Below are 17,690 nucleotides of genomic sequence, written 5' to 3'. Positions count from 1 at the left end.
GACACTGCAATGCAGTGTGAATCCAGCCTTAGGAGTCTTTGTTGTGATCTTCGGGAATCTTTAAGAATGAATTACTTCACACTACAAGCAGCTAGCAGAACTGCATGTTTGAGAACTTTAAATAGTTCATTTGGACTAAGCTGGTCCAAATGAACAAACACATGCAGCAGCTGTCAGCTCTGTATAAACTGTACGTAACCTCAGATACGGTATACAGCACTGCAGTCCGTTAGTGGTACAGAGAATTCCCAGAATAAAATCAAGTTGGGCTGAGCACTGCAGGAATTCTATTCTATGAACAAAAAAAAAAAAAAAGCTTCTTCTTTCTTAGGCGGAGATTGTGACAACATCCACCTGACTCAGCCAACCAGAGGCAGCTTTGTATTCATTCAGAAATTTTATTTTTTGCGTTATAAACAAAACAAAGAGCAAAAAATTTAAAAAAAAAGTTTTTCTTTGTTTCTGTTATAAAATTTTGCAAGCAGGTAAATTTTTCTCCTTCACTGATGAGCGTTGATGAGACTGCATGGCTGGGCACTGAAAGGCAGCACTGATAGGAGGCACTGATGAGCTGGTACTGATGATGCTGCACTGCTAGGCAAAGGTGGGTGGCACAGGTGGGCACTGATGATCAGTGCCAATCTCTTCTGACATCTGCGGGTTATCCGCAGTACTTTCCTCATGATATGACAGCATGAGAAAGTGCAGCTGATAACCAGCAGCTGAATTTACCCAGTGATCTGCTGTCATTGGACACAGCTGATCACGTGGTAAAAGGTTGCCGTGATTGGCCTTTTACCACATCGCCGGATGCGTGCTGCTGAGTGCGCAGGGGGCGTGTTCTGGGAGGATGTCCATGGACGTCCTCCCAGAACTAGACAACCACGCTGTAGCCATCTTTCAGCTATAGCGAGGTTGGGAAGAGGTTAAGTACTAGTCCTTCACTCCACGTGAGGAATTGGCACCTTTGGAGAGCAGGGTGGTTTGACCGGGCACTTGAATTTTACAGGTACCCGCTTCCACATCCGCTGCGATCACCTAGGTGATCAGAAGGGGAAGTTGTCCGTCCTCCCCTCTCCCTCCTTGTACTCTTCTGGGGCACATGACAGGTCTCAGAAGACTACGGGACCATTCACAAGGCTCAGCGTTACTCACACATGCACAGTGGGAACCTTGATGTGAAGCCATAACCTGTGACAGCCGGCTGCCCACACTTAGGATGCTGGCGCCAGGGAGCAAAGGCGGCCAGTGAAAGGGACTGCATTGAGTACACCGCTGGATTGTAAGACATGCGAGTGGCTGTTCTTTTAAAGGTCAGCAGCCATAGTTTTTGTAGCTGTGGACTTTTATTTTTTGTAGGCTTGACTGGAGCTCCGCTTTAATTCGCTTCCTTCTAAAATTGGCCCTAGTATGTGTATGTATGAATGCGAGTTAGGGACCTTAGACTGTAAGCTCCGTAAAGGCAGGGACTGATGTGAATGTATAATATATATATGTAAAGTACCGTGTACCTGTACTATAAAAGATCACTAAAACATTTAGTTCAGCCTTAAACCCAACAAGCAATACCCAGCCTGTATAGTGTGGAAAAACTTTGCAGATGCAAGAAAGATTGGAATAGATGGGACCATACCTGTAGGAAGAACAGATGCTGTGTAATCTCCTGTACAAGTTCTTCCTCAACATTTTCAGGGTAAAATTTGGCTAAAAAGTGGAACGTAACAGGTTCTTCTTTTGGGACATCATGATCCAGTACCTGTAGGGAATTAATTTGATATGTAAAGTAATACCCCTAAAAAGTGGACAAAAACCATAGCATTTTAGCAATCTGTTACCTTTTTATCCATTTTAAGCCACGCTATGGTATCTTTAATAGTATACTGAAGTCCAAAAAACCAAGTTTCGCGAAGGCCCAATGTTCGACATACCAAATCAAACAGATCTTTTCCTTTCCACTTTACCTAAAAGAGAAAAACAAATTATCTGACAAGTCCTATTATGTACTTAGATATAATTTAAGCTGACCTTACATTTTACTGCTTTAAAGTAGACTTTTCATAATTTACTGCAATTTAATATTCCCTTCCTCCCCCTCTCGTATTCACAACTGAAAAGAACTTTATGTATTGTGAACTGTAGGTAGTTTATATTGCCCCTTTACCCTCCCACTTATTCACCTCTCTCCTAGGCAATGCCGATGTACCTTCAACCATCAGAAGCTTCCTGGAATTTTCACATCACATATCTGCGCAAGCTGCAGGTCAGTGAGCGCCGAAGTACTGGGAGATTTTGCACCTAAATAGATATCAGCTACAGTACAGCCCTGGCCAAAAGTTGAGAATGACACAAATATTACATTTTCACAAAGTCTGCTGCCTCAGTTTTTATGATGGCAATTTGCATATACTCCAAAATGTTATAGTGATCAGATCAATTGCAAAGTTCCTCGTTACCATGAAAATGAACTTAATCCCCAATAAAGCATTTCCACTGCATTTCAGCCCAGCCACAAAAGGAACAGCTGACATGTCAATGATTCTCTTGTTAACACAGATGTCAGTATTGACGAGGACAAGGCTGGAGATCACTCTATTATGCTGATTCAGTTACAATAACAGACTGGAAGCTTTAAAAAGAGGGTGGTGCTTGAAATCATTGTTCTTCCTCTGTTAACTGTGGTTATCTGCAAGGAAACGTGCAGTCATCATTGCTTTGCACAAAAAGGGATTCACAGGCAAGGATATTGCTGCTACTGAGATTGCAGCTAAATCAACTATTTATGGGATCAAGAACTTCAAGGAGAGAGGTTCAATCGTTGTGAAGAAGACTAAGAAAGTCTAGCAAGCGCCAGGACCATCTCCTAAAGTTGATTCAACTGCGGGATCAGGGTACCAAAAGTGCAGAGCTTGCTCAGGAATGGCAGCAGGCAGGTGTGAGTGCTTCTGCACACACAGTGAGATGAAGACTTTTGGAGGATGGCCTGGTGTCAAGAAGGGCAGCAAAGAAGCCACTTCTCTCCAGAAAAATTATCACGGACAGACTGATATTCTGCAAATGGTACAGGGATAAACTGCTGAGGACTGGGGTAAAGTCATTTTCTCTGATGAATCCCCTGATTGTTTGGGGCATCTGGTAAAAATCTTGTCCAGAGAAGAAATGTTGAGCGCTACCATCAGTCCTGTGTCATGCCAACAGTAAAGCATCCTGAGACCATTCAAGAGAGTGGGCTCATTCATAATTTAGCCTAAGACCACAGCCATGAATAAAGAATGGTAGAAAAACATCCTCCGAGAGCAACTTCTCCCAACCATCCAAGAACAGTTTGTTGACGAACAATGCCTTTTCCAGCATGATGGAGCACCTTGCCATAAGGCAAAAGTGATAACTTAGTGGCTTGGGGAACAAAACCTCAACATTTTGGGTCCATGGCCAGGAAACTCCCCAGACCTTAATCCCATTGAGAATTTGTGGTCAATCCTCCTCAAGAGGCAGGTGAACAACAAAAACCCACAAATTCTGACAAATTCCATGCATTGATTATGCAAGAATGGGCTGCCATCAGTCAGGATGTGGCCCAGAAGTTGACGGACAGCATGCCAGGGTGAATTGCAGAGGTCTTTGCATAAAGTTAATGTAATTGCCAATAAAAGCCTTTGACACTTATGAAATGCTTGTAATTATACTTCAGTATACCATAGTAACATCTGACAAAAAGATCTAAAAGCACAGAAGCAGCAGATTTGGGGAAAATTTATATTCATATCATTCTGAAAAAACTTTTGACCATTGCTGTATACAGACGCAAATTCGCGCAATACGTCTGCATCTATCAACCACGTTGGGATGTGTGACAATATCCAAAGGAAGATACGGGAAGCCAGGGATACCCACCAACAGAAAAAAGGGAATTATAGGATGGATGAGTAACATTATAAAAAAAAAAAAAAAAAGATATACAATTTAGAAAACATGAACATTCTTAGCAATTGTGAGGTGGAAAGGAATGACAAAGTGCAGTAAATGGTGAAAGGTCTGCTACCCCATCACAAAAAGCAGCTTACAACAACAAAAGAAAAAACACACTACTGTAAAAAAAAAAAAAAAAAAAAAAAAAAAACTGTTAGTACACAGACTTACAATACCATCAGAAAATGCTGAGATTCAAGGTACTTGCCATTTCCTGGGATCTTGCTGGAAAGGAAAATGACACCATTTTCATCTAGGTGCTACAGATAAGTTAGGTATATTTACTTAAGTTTTTTCCCTCAAAAGCTTTTTTTTTTCTTTTGATGAGGAGGGGGCCCACGATATGTTAGGCAGACCATGCATTATATTGTACGGTTTTAAAGCATACTGTAAAATTTAGTTATAGAAAAATCAATACAAAACAATCTTGACATTTTCTAAAACAAAGTGGATGGTAAATTGTAAGGTGATTCGTAAGTGTCACTCTAAAACAGCAGGTAAAGGCAGCCTGCAATTTAAAGTGGTTTTCATAATCGGGAAAGGCACGCTTTCAAGGACATCCTTTACTGCACTCAAGGTAAACTGCATAATAACTGCAGTATGCAGTATTCTTTCAGTGCACCACAAATCTGACATTGCAGTGCTAGCGAGGTATCCTAAGGTGCTATCTAGATCAAAGCGGCAAAGCTGAGGAAACAGTTTGGTATTTCGACTGCAGAACCGTACTTTTTTATTAAACTATAATCAAGCAAGCGACTTAGAGCAACTTGTATAAACTACTAAAAAAAAAAAAAAAAAAAAAAAAAAGCAGCATAATCAGTTAGAACTAACTAATGATAACATAGATGAAATGAAAAAAAATAAATAAATAATAATACAGAATTATAAGCTTACCCAAAATGAGACCACATGCAATATTAGAACTTAAGATTAAGATTCCATACTATTGTAAAAAGAACAATAATGAGAAAGTAGAAGGGCAAAGAGTTCAGTAGGCTGTAAGGCCTCATTCAAACATGGTGGGAATACACGATTAAAAAATTGACCAAATCGGTCATCCAACTACTGAGAGGCGTTCATTCGTTGGTCAAAATCATGGCCCACATTAACCAATCTAAAAAAATTGTTCGTTAGGCAATACGTAGTGTTGACATCTTCCGTACAAATGGAAGTGATGCAGTGTGCGTGTGACCTTGTAGCCACGCCCTTCCGGCCAGAGTGAGCGATATACACAATTAACAGCAATGAGTATAATATAGTTTATTACATTATCTATATACATAAATAGTGATACATAAAATATAATATGCAGAATTCTGGTTTCATTATCTCATTAGGCCAATCAACTTTTAACATTTGGATTTTTCATTCGCGTTTACGAAGGTTCCTTGGACATAAACATCCGAGTCATCTTCTGTTTCCGCTCATGCGTGATAGCACTTGATGGATTTTTTTCGTACGACCGTCATACCAAACGCATAGAAAATCGGTTGTTCATATGCAAAACGACAAAATTTTTCACTGTTGTTCAACCAAATTTTTTAGTTCATAATATCGTTATCGGTTAAAACATCCTGCTCATCAACGAAGAGAAAATCGTTCGATCAGTGATTCCACAAAATATTTGTACAATTTTCTTATTGTGTGTATGGGGCATTAGGCGTACACCCTTACGAGGGCATGATTGCCCACACGGAGATGCACGTGTTCCTTGCACCCCATGCAGGCAGTCCCATTCATGTCAATTGGGATGCACCAACTGCAAGGACACAGCCAATGCTCAGTATTTGACAGCTGTGTTGTGACTAAAAGTGTATGCAGGCGTGGGTCCTCCAAAACATTGTGCATTCAGGGACTCACACAGATTTAAAATTGTGATCAGCAACTGTGTCCATACAACCACTGCGTTCCAATTGACATGAATGCGACTGTCTGCACAGGGATGCACCGAACACCAGTTCATCCCCATGCAGCCAAACATGGCCTTCACATGTGCATATGTTTAAGTAAACCCGTGTGAACGAGGCCTAAAACTCCATAGTTAAAATTACTGAATTTGGTCAGTTGGCAGATATTAAAGCAGAACTAAAAAGGTAAAATATTTTTTCCCCATTTAGAATAGAGTAAGGGATAATGATAACTAGGGATGTACCTAGCTGTCATCCTCTCCCCCGCTAAGGAAAACTAAGGGGTGGGGTCACCCAGTGACATTACCCAGTGACCCCGCCCCTTAGTTTCCTTTAGCAGTGGAGAGAACAACAGCTCATTCTTGCAGCTATAGTGAAGAAAAAAAAATAAAGCCGGTAATTACATTTAAAAACCGGCAGTGACATCGGGGCAGCCAGTGAGGGAGCCTGAGTGTATACATTGCTCCCTCACTATATACACTGCTCCTCTCCTGCCCCCTCCTTGTGCACACTGCCACCCCACCCCCTACAAAAAGGACCTGTCACTCATATACTATGACTACTGGTCCCCTATGTGATATCATAAGTTAAAAAAAATATAAAACGACACATTAAAGTAAAAAAAATAAAAAAAAATTTGAGTCTCCCCACATACACAGACATTTGAATTTTCACCCACCTGCATTCTGAATTTTAGGTATCGGTTTCAGCACCAGAATTTTCATTTTGATGCAGCACTAAATGATAACCCATCTTTTTAGCCATCTGTGTCCCATTTGGGAGAGTTCACTTCACTTCCTGTCTCCTAGCCAAAACAGGAAGCGAGAGGAAATCGCCTTGCCTTTTCCTCAATGAGTGCAAAGAGTTCTCAGACTTGACGAGGTGGAGAGGAGGGTCCGTGATGTCAAGATTTCCACGTTGTCTAATCAGAGAACATTTTGCATTCATTGAGAAAACTGCATGGGGAGCTGTCCCAACTGAGTGACCCCCTGTGGTTACTATGAAGAAGGCAGCTGTTTGAAACAGCACCTAGATCAATGTTTCTCAACCTTTTTTCAGTCAAGACACCCTTTAAAAATATGGACAGTCCCGAGGCACCCCATTCTATACTGTGAAAAACTATTTTAATAATTTTATATAATGCAGCAACATCCACACACGTAGGACACCCAACATTAGAGGTGATTTATTCTTCCAAAGTAAATACACTTTTGCACACTGGTACTGACTAGTATTCCAATGTTTCTCTTCTCCCTCAGTTTTTCTCCATCACTTAGCTAATGGACAGTGGACATCCTCCTTATCAACTGATGATGTCAGTGGTTGTCAGGACAGCGACGGCTAGAAGGTTGTAATGGTGCACAATGAAAACCTGTGGCTTTATGTAACTAAAAGGCCAACTTGTTCCACCCGCTGGCTTATGTACATGTTTTGGGCAATTTGTAGACATTTTGCCAAGGCACCCCTGAAGAAACCTCAAGGCACCCTGGTTGAGAAGCTGTTTTGGACGTGTAGGCCAATTAAGATTTTTTTAGGTAATTTTCTCCTAGCTCCGTGAGCTTTCACATCCAGGGAGAGCCATTGAGTCCCATATATAATGTATATATATTTGATTAAATACCTTGTATTGGATATATTAAAGTTGTTTTGCAAATGAACAATTTTCCTTTGATATACCTTTAGACTGCCTTGGCGGTAGAAATTTCCACAAAAAATCTCCCCTGAAGAAGCCCGTGAGGGCGAAACAGGTAGGGAGTAACTACATTTACCTAACCAAGTTTGAATCTCCGTTGGTAATCTTAGAACTGAAATTGTTTTTATGTTTCTGTATTTTTCTTTTGTGTTTTATACAAAAATACGAAATAAAAATTATATAACTTTTTAATGTGTGGTATTTATGTCTATGCACCCTGAAAGTCCCATCATTTCTATTGAATATTTGCTGCTTGAGAAAGGCTGACCTAGATCACTATTACTATCACCCCAGTAAGGATTAAGGCGTGGTTCACACTATTGGGGGTGGTTGTGGCTATCACACCTGTTCCTGTACCTGCAGCCACCCACAGCCAAAATGCACTGCTGTTTAAAAACATGTGGGGCTACCATTTATTCTTAATGTCATCCCCACGCATCTAAAAAACACAGTTCATTTGTGGGTGGGGGAACTGCCAGGAAATCTCATGGTGCTCTTGCACCATGCGATTTCCCGGCTACTGCATTTTGAAAACGGTACAGGAACCTTTTTCCTGCATGAAACACAGGCACAGCAGTCCATTCAAGTGAATGGGCCACCGTGTTAGCGCAAAGGTGGCCCACAGACCCACAATAGTGTGAACCAGGCCTTACAATTTCCACATAGGCTGATCAGGTATTACATATACAAGCTGGCCCAATGTAAGTATGCAAAATATATTATTGCTGGAATTCAGCTTTAAAGAGATTAGATTCAATTAAAGAAGAGGAGACTAACTGAAGATTCCACTTCTAATTGATAGTGCTGGGGATTACGGAGTTGCCAGCTAAAAGGTACATAAGAGAAACTGATTTTACAGTTCCACGTTAAGCATTTTATTGCTCAGTTTTCAATAGTGACTGAAGCCTACCTTTAACATCACAATACTTAAAAAATTTTTATGGATGTTGATACAATTAAAAAAAAGTGATACATAAATAGCTGCTGGCACTTCATAAACCCCAACACACTAATCTCATCATGGCCCTAATGTGCTGTAACCAACAATATTATACAATCCCTTGTTGGCCATTATTGTGGCCGCAAACAGCTTTGGGAGCAGTGCAAATCCACTAGATCAAATTATTGATGATCCTGATTTTACTCACAGCAAATTAATAGCTAAAATGTTTTGAAGCTAAGAGTTATCTCAATGACTTATTTGCACATGCGCACGTGAGAACAAAGTCTGGCTTAGAATTTGCACTGCTAAATTCACTGCTTAGTAAATGACTTTGTTTGGCGAGGGCTGAATGAGAGAAACCTATTAATTTCTCCATCCACAATAAGAGCATGGATGGAAAACTACACTGCCAGCCAGCAGCCAGGGCTACAAGAATACCTGAACAGTGGCTGCATCTGACTGGGTGCAGCCACTGTTCGGCCGACAATTTTCCACCAGGTCCTTCGAATTTCATACCCAAACATTTATTGGGCAGTAGGTGCCAACAGGATACCCACTGACTTGAATTTTAACTGGTTCATGAGTAGCCAGTCAAAATTTGCTCCATGCATAGCCAGCTTTAGTGTGTGGTCACTATAGGAATCATTTTGACTGTAACAAGTTTTTTTACTAAAACTCAAGAGTGCAAAATCTGGTGCAACTGTACATAGAAGCCATTCAGCTTCTAGGTTTTATTGCCAAAACGTAATCACTTGACGATTTACGCCCCTTTATGACCAGGCAGGGTGGATAAAAATCAATGATTTAAAAAAAAAAAAAAAAATCTGATTTTTTTTTTATTTAAATCAGATTTTTTTGAATAAAATGCTTTTTGAGGAAAATATATTACCATCCAAAAGGTTATTCCATCATGAAATAAAGATTCGTTTTTTAATTTTGTAGAATAAAGCTGTATATATTTAGTTGTTTTGGTAAATAAATTCCATTAATCCATTCACAAGGTCATGCTCTTCCAGAGGTTTTTGTAAGATTATTGGGCAGTTTCTCTGCCTACAAGATATTATCACAGATGCTTGGTTTACTTTTGCAGTTCTCAAAACTGAATTTGACTCAGCGGAGATCACATGCCTCTTCACAGCGAAAATGTTATAACATGAACAGAGTTATGAAAAAGACCTTAATCCTAACTTCTACAAACCTATGAATACAGAATCAACCCCTTCAGTGCGAAGTTTCAAGAAGTTCAGTGAATAGAAACAATATTTTTCTGATTGTTTGGAGTGGAATAGATCTGCACAAGAAGAAAGTGAAACGAAGTGTGAGGAGGAAGGGGCTGACAGTCTAAGTTTCTTAAAATATATATATTTTGTTTAGCCAAATTAGTTAACAAACATGGATGTTTAAGCAAATAACATATGCTGGAATGTTATTGTTTCAGTTGAATAAATCTATTTAAATTGTTATTATTAAGGTAATGATTATTTTTCTCCTTCCTAAGTACAACAGAAAAGTTGTCCAAATATGAATGATTAACCTATTAAACTGGGGATAAAAAACTAATATGAAAAGTTGTTATTCTAAAAACCTTCATCTACTTGTATATTAAAGTTATACCAGCAAGAATTAGTCTATGTAGAAAACTAGGATTTAAATCAAGCCTTACTGACTAGTGATTTAAATCGTGATTTAAATCAAATCCACCCTGTGAGCAGGCCATTTTTGTTTTTGCTATACAGCACTGCGTTACTTTAACTGACAATTGCAGTCATGCAACGCTGTACATAAATGCAATTCATGTCATTTTTGCCCACAAACAGAACTTTCTTTTGGTGGTATTTGATCATCACTGGGTTTTTTTCTTTTTTGAAAAAAGAATACAAAACTATTTTTTACTTTCTGCTATAAAACATATCCAATAAAATGTTTTTAAAAACAATCTAAATTCTTAAATAAATTTAGGCCAACAAGTATTCTGCTACATATGGTTGGTAAAAAAAAAAATCCCAATAAGCGTATACTGATTGGTTTGTGCAAATATTATAGCACCTAAAAACTATGGTATATATACAGTCATGGCCGAAATTGTTGGCACCCTTGATATTTCTCCAGGAAATCATGTATTTCTCACGAAACGTATTGCATTAACACATGTTTTGCTATACACATGTTTATTCCCTTTGTGTGTATTGGGACAAAACAAAAAAAGGGAGGAAAGAAAGCAAATTCGACATAATGTCACACAAACCTCCAAAAATGGGCTGGACAAAAGTATTGGCACCCTTTCACAACTGCGGATAAATAAGAATGTTACAAGCATGTGATGCTCCTGTAAACTCACCTGGGGCAAGTAACAGGTGTGGGCAATATAGAAATCACACCTGAAAGCAGATAAAAAGGAGAGACGTTCACTTAACCTTTGCATTGTGTGTCTGTCTGTGCCACACTAAGCATGGACAACAGAAAGAGGAGACGAGAACTGTCTGAGGACCTGAGAACCAAAATTGTGGCAAAATATCAACAATCTCAAGGTTACAAGTCCATCTCCAGACAACTAGATTTGCCTTTGTCCACAGTGCGCAACATTATCAAGAAGTTTGCAACCCATGGCACTGTAGCTAATCTCCCTGGTCGTGGACGGATGAGGAAAATTGATGAAAGATTGCAACGCAGAATAGTCCGGATGGTGGATAAGCAGCCCCAAACATGTTCCAAAGACATTCAAGCTGTCCTGCAGGCTCAGGGAGCATCAGTGTCAGCGCGAACTATCCGTCGACATTTAAATGAAATGAAACGCTATGGCAGGAGACCCAGGAGGACCCCACTGCTGACACAGAGACATAAAAAAGCAAGACTACAGTTTGCCAAAATGTACTTGAGTAAGCCAAAAGCCTTCTGGGAAAACGTCTTGTGGACAGATGAGACCAAGATAGAGCTTTTCGGTAAAGCACATCATTCTACTGTTTACCGAAAACGGAATGAGGCCTACAAAGAACAAAACACAGTACCTACGGTAAAATATGGTGGAGGTTCAATGATGTTTTGGGGTTGTTTTGCTGCCTCTGGCACTGGGTGCCTTGACTGTGTGCAAGGCATCATGAAATCTGAGGATTACCAAAGGATTTTGGGTCGCACTGTAGGGCCCAGTGTCAGAAAGCTGGGTTTGCGTCCAAGATCCTGGGTCTTCCAGCAGGGCAATGACCCCAAACATACGTCAAAAAGCACTCAGAAATGGATGGCAAAGAAGCGCTGGAGAGTTCTGAAGTGGCCAGCAATGAGCCCAGATCTAAATCCCATTGAACACCTGTGGAGAGATCTTAAAATTGCTGTTGGGAAAAGGTGTCCTTCCAATAAGAGAGACCTGGAGCTGTTTGCAAAGGAAGAGTGGTCCAAAATTCCGGGTGAGAGGTGTCAGAAGCTTATTGATGGTTATAGGAAGCGACTGATTTCAGTTATGTTTTCCAAAGGGTGTGCAACCAAATATTAAGTTAAGGGTGCCAATACTTTTGTCCAGCCCATTTTTGGGGTTTTGTGTGACATTATGTCATATTTGCTTTTCTGCCTCTGTTTTATATTTGTTCCAATACATACAAAGGGAATAAACATGTGTATAGCAAAACATGTGTTAATGCAATACCTTTTTTGTGTGAAATACTTGATTTTCAGGAAAAATATCAAGGGTGCCAACAATTTCGGCCATGACTGTACACTGGAGATTTTATCTTTTTTTTTTTTTTTTTTTTTTTTTTAATACTAGTAATGGCGGCAATCAGCCACTTACAGTAGAACTGCGATACTGCAGCGGACAATCTGACAATAACTGACACTTTGTGGGAACCAGTGACACGAATACCAGTGATCAGTGCTAAAATGATGATATACTGTCCTGACACTGGCTGGGAAGGGGTTAAACATCTAGGGCATTCAAAGGGTTAACTGTGTGTCTAACAAGTGATTTTGTGTTTACGTTCATGTGTTTTTACTACAAGATGTGCTGGATTGCCTTGCAGAGAAACAAAATCCAGAACATCGTTGCTGACAGGACACAGCTCTGCCTTGCTCACATCCATTGGCCAGCACATGCTGATTGGCTTCTGCTGTGACTAATGACAGCAGAAGCAGCACGCCCTCTCAACCAGGAAATGCATAATCTTGTATATATTCATGATTTTGCACAGACCGGATGCCCAGTAGCAGTAAATCTGCTATAGGGTGGTTGTGACCTGTTTAATTGAACAAGATGACGTTAAAGGGCTTTGTTAAGGTAAGTCTGTCATAAAATGCTAGTATACATTGCATTCTAGCACATTATGACATTATCCTGCAGAAGCCCAATTTTTGTTTTCAGTTTACTACTGCTTAAATGTATGGACTGTAGTAATAAATGCAGTGCCCTTAGAACCACTTACCGAAGCCCAATCATCACTGGTATAAGCAGTAAGTGTACAAAAAAAATCTCTGATCAACATCCCCCCAGAGTAGTACAGTAAACTACTCTGATGACAAATAGTAAAATAAATTAAAAAAAAAAAAATTATATTTTATATATATATATATATATATATATATATATATATATATATATATATATATATATATATATATATTTAAACATTTCCGATCACAGTGATCAGGTGACTGGGAACCAGGACTCCCAGATCCCGAACCTCAGCACAGTCTCTGTGCTGGGAGCATATATGCGGCCTCATATTTTTAACGGCTGCATCAAGAGGTTAACATTAGGACTGTACACTCTTATGTGGAAATCCTTTATTTTGTAACCTTATAGAATTATCTTCTATGCTTCTGTCCTTCCTGAGGTACTGGTGACCTAGCTTCTCCAAGAGGCAGATTTGCGGCCAGGGTTATGTCACTAACGCTTTTCAAGAAGCTCTTGCAGCTAAACTACAACTACTGCAGAAAAATGTTTATCATTCATACACTGCCATGGCTTTTGCAAAAAGTGTATTTACATTTTTGCATCCAAATTACATACCCTGGCAGAAATCCTGAAATTTTGGCATTTATATTAAAAATATGACTGATCATGCCAAAAAAAACTGTCTTATATTTAAGGATGGCGATCATGTGAAGCCATTTAATACCACACAGTTGTTTGGCTCCTTTTTAAATCATAACAGAAATCAGCCAAAATAGCCATGATCAAAACTTTACATACCCTGGAATGTTTGGCCTTGGTACAGACATAAAAGGCAACACACACAGGTGAAAATGGCAATTAAAAAGGTTAATTTCCCACATCTGTGGCTTTTTGAATTGCAATCAGTGTCTATGTATAGATACTCAGTAAGTTAGTCAGCTCTCATGTACATGCACTGAGCAGGCTAGATACTGAGCAATGGGGAACAGAAATGAACTGTCAAAAGACCTGTGTAACAAGGTAATGGAACTTTATAAAGATGGAAATGGATATTAAAAGAAACACATATCCAAAGCCTTCAATATGCCAGTCAAAAAACTGTTCACTTATTAAAAAGTGGAAAGTACAGAAATCTACTGATACCAAGCCAAGGTCAGGTAGTCCAAGAAAGATTGCAGCCACAACTGCCAGAAGAATTGTTTGTGATACAAAGAAAAACCCACAGGTAACTTCAGAAATACAAGCTGCTGTGGAAAAAAAAAAAACAGTGTCGATTTTTTTTTTTTTTTGTAAAGGAGCACAATACAACAATTCTTAAACAAAAATAAGCTGCGTGGTTGAGTTGCCAGAAAGAAACCTTAACTGCGCCAATGCAACAAAAAAGCACTGTGAAGTGTCAAGGTGTTGTCGAGCATATTGTGGCCAGGCTTTTTTGTGGCATAGGCACATGACACTAACATATAGTGGGTTTTTCTCAGATTTGGGTGAAACATGAAAATACACTTTATTGCTGCCTATGATGCCATAGCCATGGCAATGTATAAACATCAATAAACAATGTCTGATTACAGCGCATGCACGAGATCTGGGGATGAGGTCATCAGTGGGCTGGCACAAAGAACATGGCGATAACCAATTACATGAACCAAATGGTGGCGAGGGATGAGAGGAGAAGGATAAGAGGAGCATTAGAATGTGGCATCCAAGCAAGAATATTGACTTAGATGTGTTTATTTTGCCATTTTAAAAACTGGAATGATGACAGTTTATTAAGAGGGGGAAGGGAAGAGGATCCCCCTCCATTTAATTATTTTTTCCTCCCTTCTTACACAATGCTGGGTGTTCCTCAAATCACACACTTATCTGCCCAGCAAACCTAGTGTTGTCCTGCTGCACTTCCATCTTCTCTTTGATGTCATTGAGAACCAGCTGTCTCTTCCAGGTTCATCAGCCGACTTCCGAAGATGCACTGCCAAGCTCACCCCCCTCCTCCATCTGCCTATTGGAACACTATTTATATGTAGTAGAGGGAGGTGGGTTTGAGAGGAGGAAATGTTATTTTCAGTGTGAATGTTTGCTTTACACAGAGTTGGCTGAGACTTGTAGATGCCCCAATTTGAGATTTGTCTTACCCTAGCTGGATCTAGGTTCATCTGACTACAAAAAAAGTTGGACCTTAGTCAAAAAAAAAAAAAAAAAAAAAAGTCCTGCTAGATCACTTCAGGTTGGCCCATTTTGCAGGTGTAGCTATGTAAAACATTAAAAATAAGGGTCTACACCGTTTAAAATCCAGTACGGTTTACAGTCCAGTACTGGATGACCCTGATCTGCACATGCTCAGTTGCTCTCCATTTTTAGACACTGCCAAATCTGTAGAGGCCAATCTGCTGACAGATTGACAGCGGAATTAAATTCTCGTATCCTTTACCATCAAGAAAGCCGCTTCTGTTTGATCTGCAGCTGTCATGGTGATCAGTTATGACACCAGACATTTGATGGTTTTACCACTTTAAAACCACGCTATAGCAGAATGACGGCTACAGAACGGCCCCCAGCAGCACGCATCCGGTGCGCTCTGTGATTGCTGTGTACCAAGGGCACAACTGATCACATGACAAGGTAAAAAGGTCAATCACAGAGGCCTTTTACCATGTGATCAGCTGTGTCCAATGACACAGCTGATCACAAAGTAAATATAGTTGTTGGCTGCACTTTCCTTACGCTGTCACAGTGTGAGGAAAGTATTGCCGATAACCGGCAAGTGTCACAGAGGACATCTGCACTGATAATCATGGCACGGATTATCAGTGAGGCCCCAAAAGTCCCCAGCAGTGGTGCCCATCAGTGCCACCAATCAGTGCCCAGCAGTGCTGCCAGTCAGTGCAGCATCAATTCCCACCAGTGAAGCCTATCAGTGCAGCCTCATCAACACACATCAGTGAAGGAGAAAATGTACCTGTTTGCAAAATTTTATAATAGAAACAAAAAGAAAAAAAACTTTTTTTTTGCTTATTTTTGGCTCTGGGCTTTAGCAAAATTGCCAGCTCTAGCAAGAAGAAACAGGAACAATGGTGGAGGCAATTTACAGAACACACTAGTTTTGGTAGCATCATGATTAATATGGAATGCATGTTCCTTGCTAAAGAACATTATTTTTATCTAGTCGCTATGGGTAAAGTTCCACTTTAAATCTTTCCAACAACCAAAAAAGTCTTTAAGCACACTCCTAACATAGATCGCAAGCAGGACAACCTTTCTGTAGCACAAATACTGTACTCTCCAACTAGCCTATAATACTCATTGGAATTCCCATCATCTTGTGTTCAGTATCCAGTTCATTTAAATATTTACAGTTGGCAGTTGTTCACAACCATTTCCACAGGCAGTTGGAGCACAGATTTTTTTGGCTTTGTCTGCCTTAGGCCTCATTCACACCGTGGTGCAGAGACGTCAGTGTTTCTGCACATGTTCTGCAAGGGCACAAAAAAAAAAAAAACCAACTGATCTCTATGTGCCATGTTCACATCACAACACTACTATCATGTGCGGATTTTTTCTGCACAGGAATCTGCAACGTATACAAAACTCATTGAATCGTAGATGTAAATGGATGTCTCAGCAAGTGAAATCTTCCCGGCAGTTTTTCTGCATGTATGGTGTGAATGATGCCTTAAAATGAAAACTAAAAGGCATTTTTTAAATTCTGAATAGAATAAAAGAGTGTTATAACCCCTGGCCATTTTTTTTTTTTTTTTTGCTGTCTGTGTCCCATTGGGCAGATTTTGCTTCACATCTTGTCTCATAGCCAGTATAGGCAAAGTGAGAAAAATCCCTGCTTATCACCAAAACTAGTGTTCCCAATGAAAAATTTCCACTCCAATTCTGTTCTGGTGACAACTCACTATCTGGGCTTTTCTATTTCACTTTTGATGATAACAGTAAAACAGGACAAAGAGAAAGGAAATCTCTCTAACCTGCAGCACAGAAAGCAATAAAAAGAAAAACAAGCAGGTGTTTTAATCCCTCTCCACTCTATCCAAAACTAATATTGCTTGCTAGGGCAATTATGTAATATTTCCAAAACATGTCAAGACTCAAATTTGTGCACGCCCATGAAATGGCAACAAACTATGGAGCCTAACATTTTCCTAGGTGACACTCTAAAAGCCCTTACAAGTAATTGGTATAAAGGTAATTGCAAATGATGGCCCTAAAGTTATGGCTCATACTACGACATTTGCATCAATGCAATCTGTTTACATACATGTGCAGGATCTATGAATGCGTTTGCATTTGTGTATACGCACGGTGACAGCTAGCGGGGGATCTTCTTACCCCTCATTAGCTGTCAAATTTTGTAAAAATGTGGCCGTGTGGGGCTCCGCCCGCTAGGTAACATCACTCATTTACAGTCCTCTGTAAATGACAAACTAAAAGTCCTGACAGCTTTAGCGACTGTCGGCTTGTAGTTCTCAATGAACTACCACGGTGCTGTGCAGTACATTTGCTTGCTTGTACATCCCGTATCGGGCAAGCAGATATACTGACTAGGGATGCACTGAAATTTCAGCCACCGAAACATATCGGCCTAAAAACAGCCCTACTGGCATTTTGCCAATAGGAAACATGTAGCCGATACAGGGGACTGTGTGTACAGCAAATGTGAGGGGGGGCGCAGAGAAAGGCAGGAGAGGAGCAGTGTACAGTGACTGGCTGTTACTACAGTTGCAAGAAAAAGTATGTGAACCCCTTGGGATTACGTGGAGTTTGGCATGAATTGGGCATAGAATGTGCTCTGAACGT

At 40.0% G+C, this 17,690-nt stretch overlaps 1 protein-coding gene across 2 annotated transcripts in view; it reads right to left on the bottom strand.

Annotated features, from left to right (window-relative positions):
• The window catches only part of NF2 (NF2, moesin-ezrin-radixin like (MERLIN) tumor suppressor), a 129,187-nt gene that overhangs the window by 98,259 nt on the left and 13,238 nt on the right, over positions 1-17,690 (bottom strand). For both annotated transcript variants that reach the window (XM_089655453.1, XM_089655452.1), the window contains exons 3-4: positions 1,836-1,961; positions 1,634-1,756 (exon numbers count right to left, since the gene is read on the bottom strand). In XM_089655453.1, coding sequence (XP_089511579.1) covers positions 1,634-1,756; positions 1,836-1,961 — 249 coding nt within the window. The remainder of the gene's footprint in view (positions 1-1,633; positions 1,757-1,835; positions 1,962-17,690) is intronic.

Source organism: Staurois parvus, unplaced genomic scaffold, assembly GCF_062004578.1.
Source record: "Staurois parvus isolate SC_StPar_1 unplaced genomic scaffold, SC_StPar_1.0 ptg000840l, whole genome shotgun sequence".
Lineage (NCBI taxonomy): Eukaryota > Metazoa > Chordata > Amphibia > Anura > Ranidae > Staurois > Staurois parvus.
The sequence above is the reverse complement of the archived record's forward strand: the minus strand, read 5'-3'. Positions and strand labels throughout refer to the sequence as shown.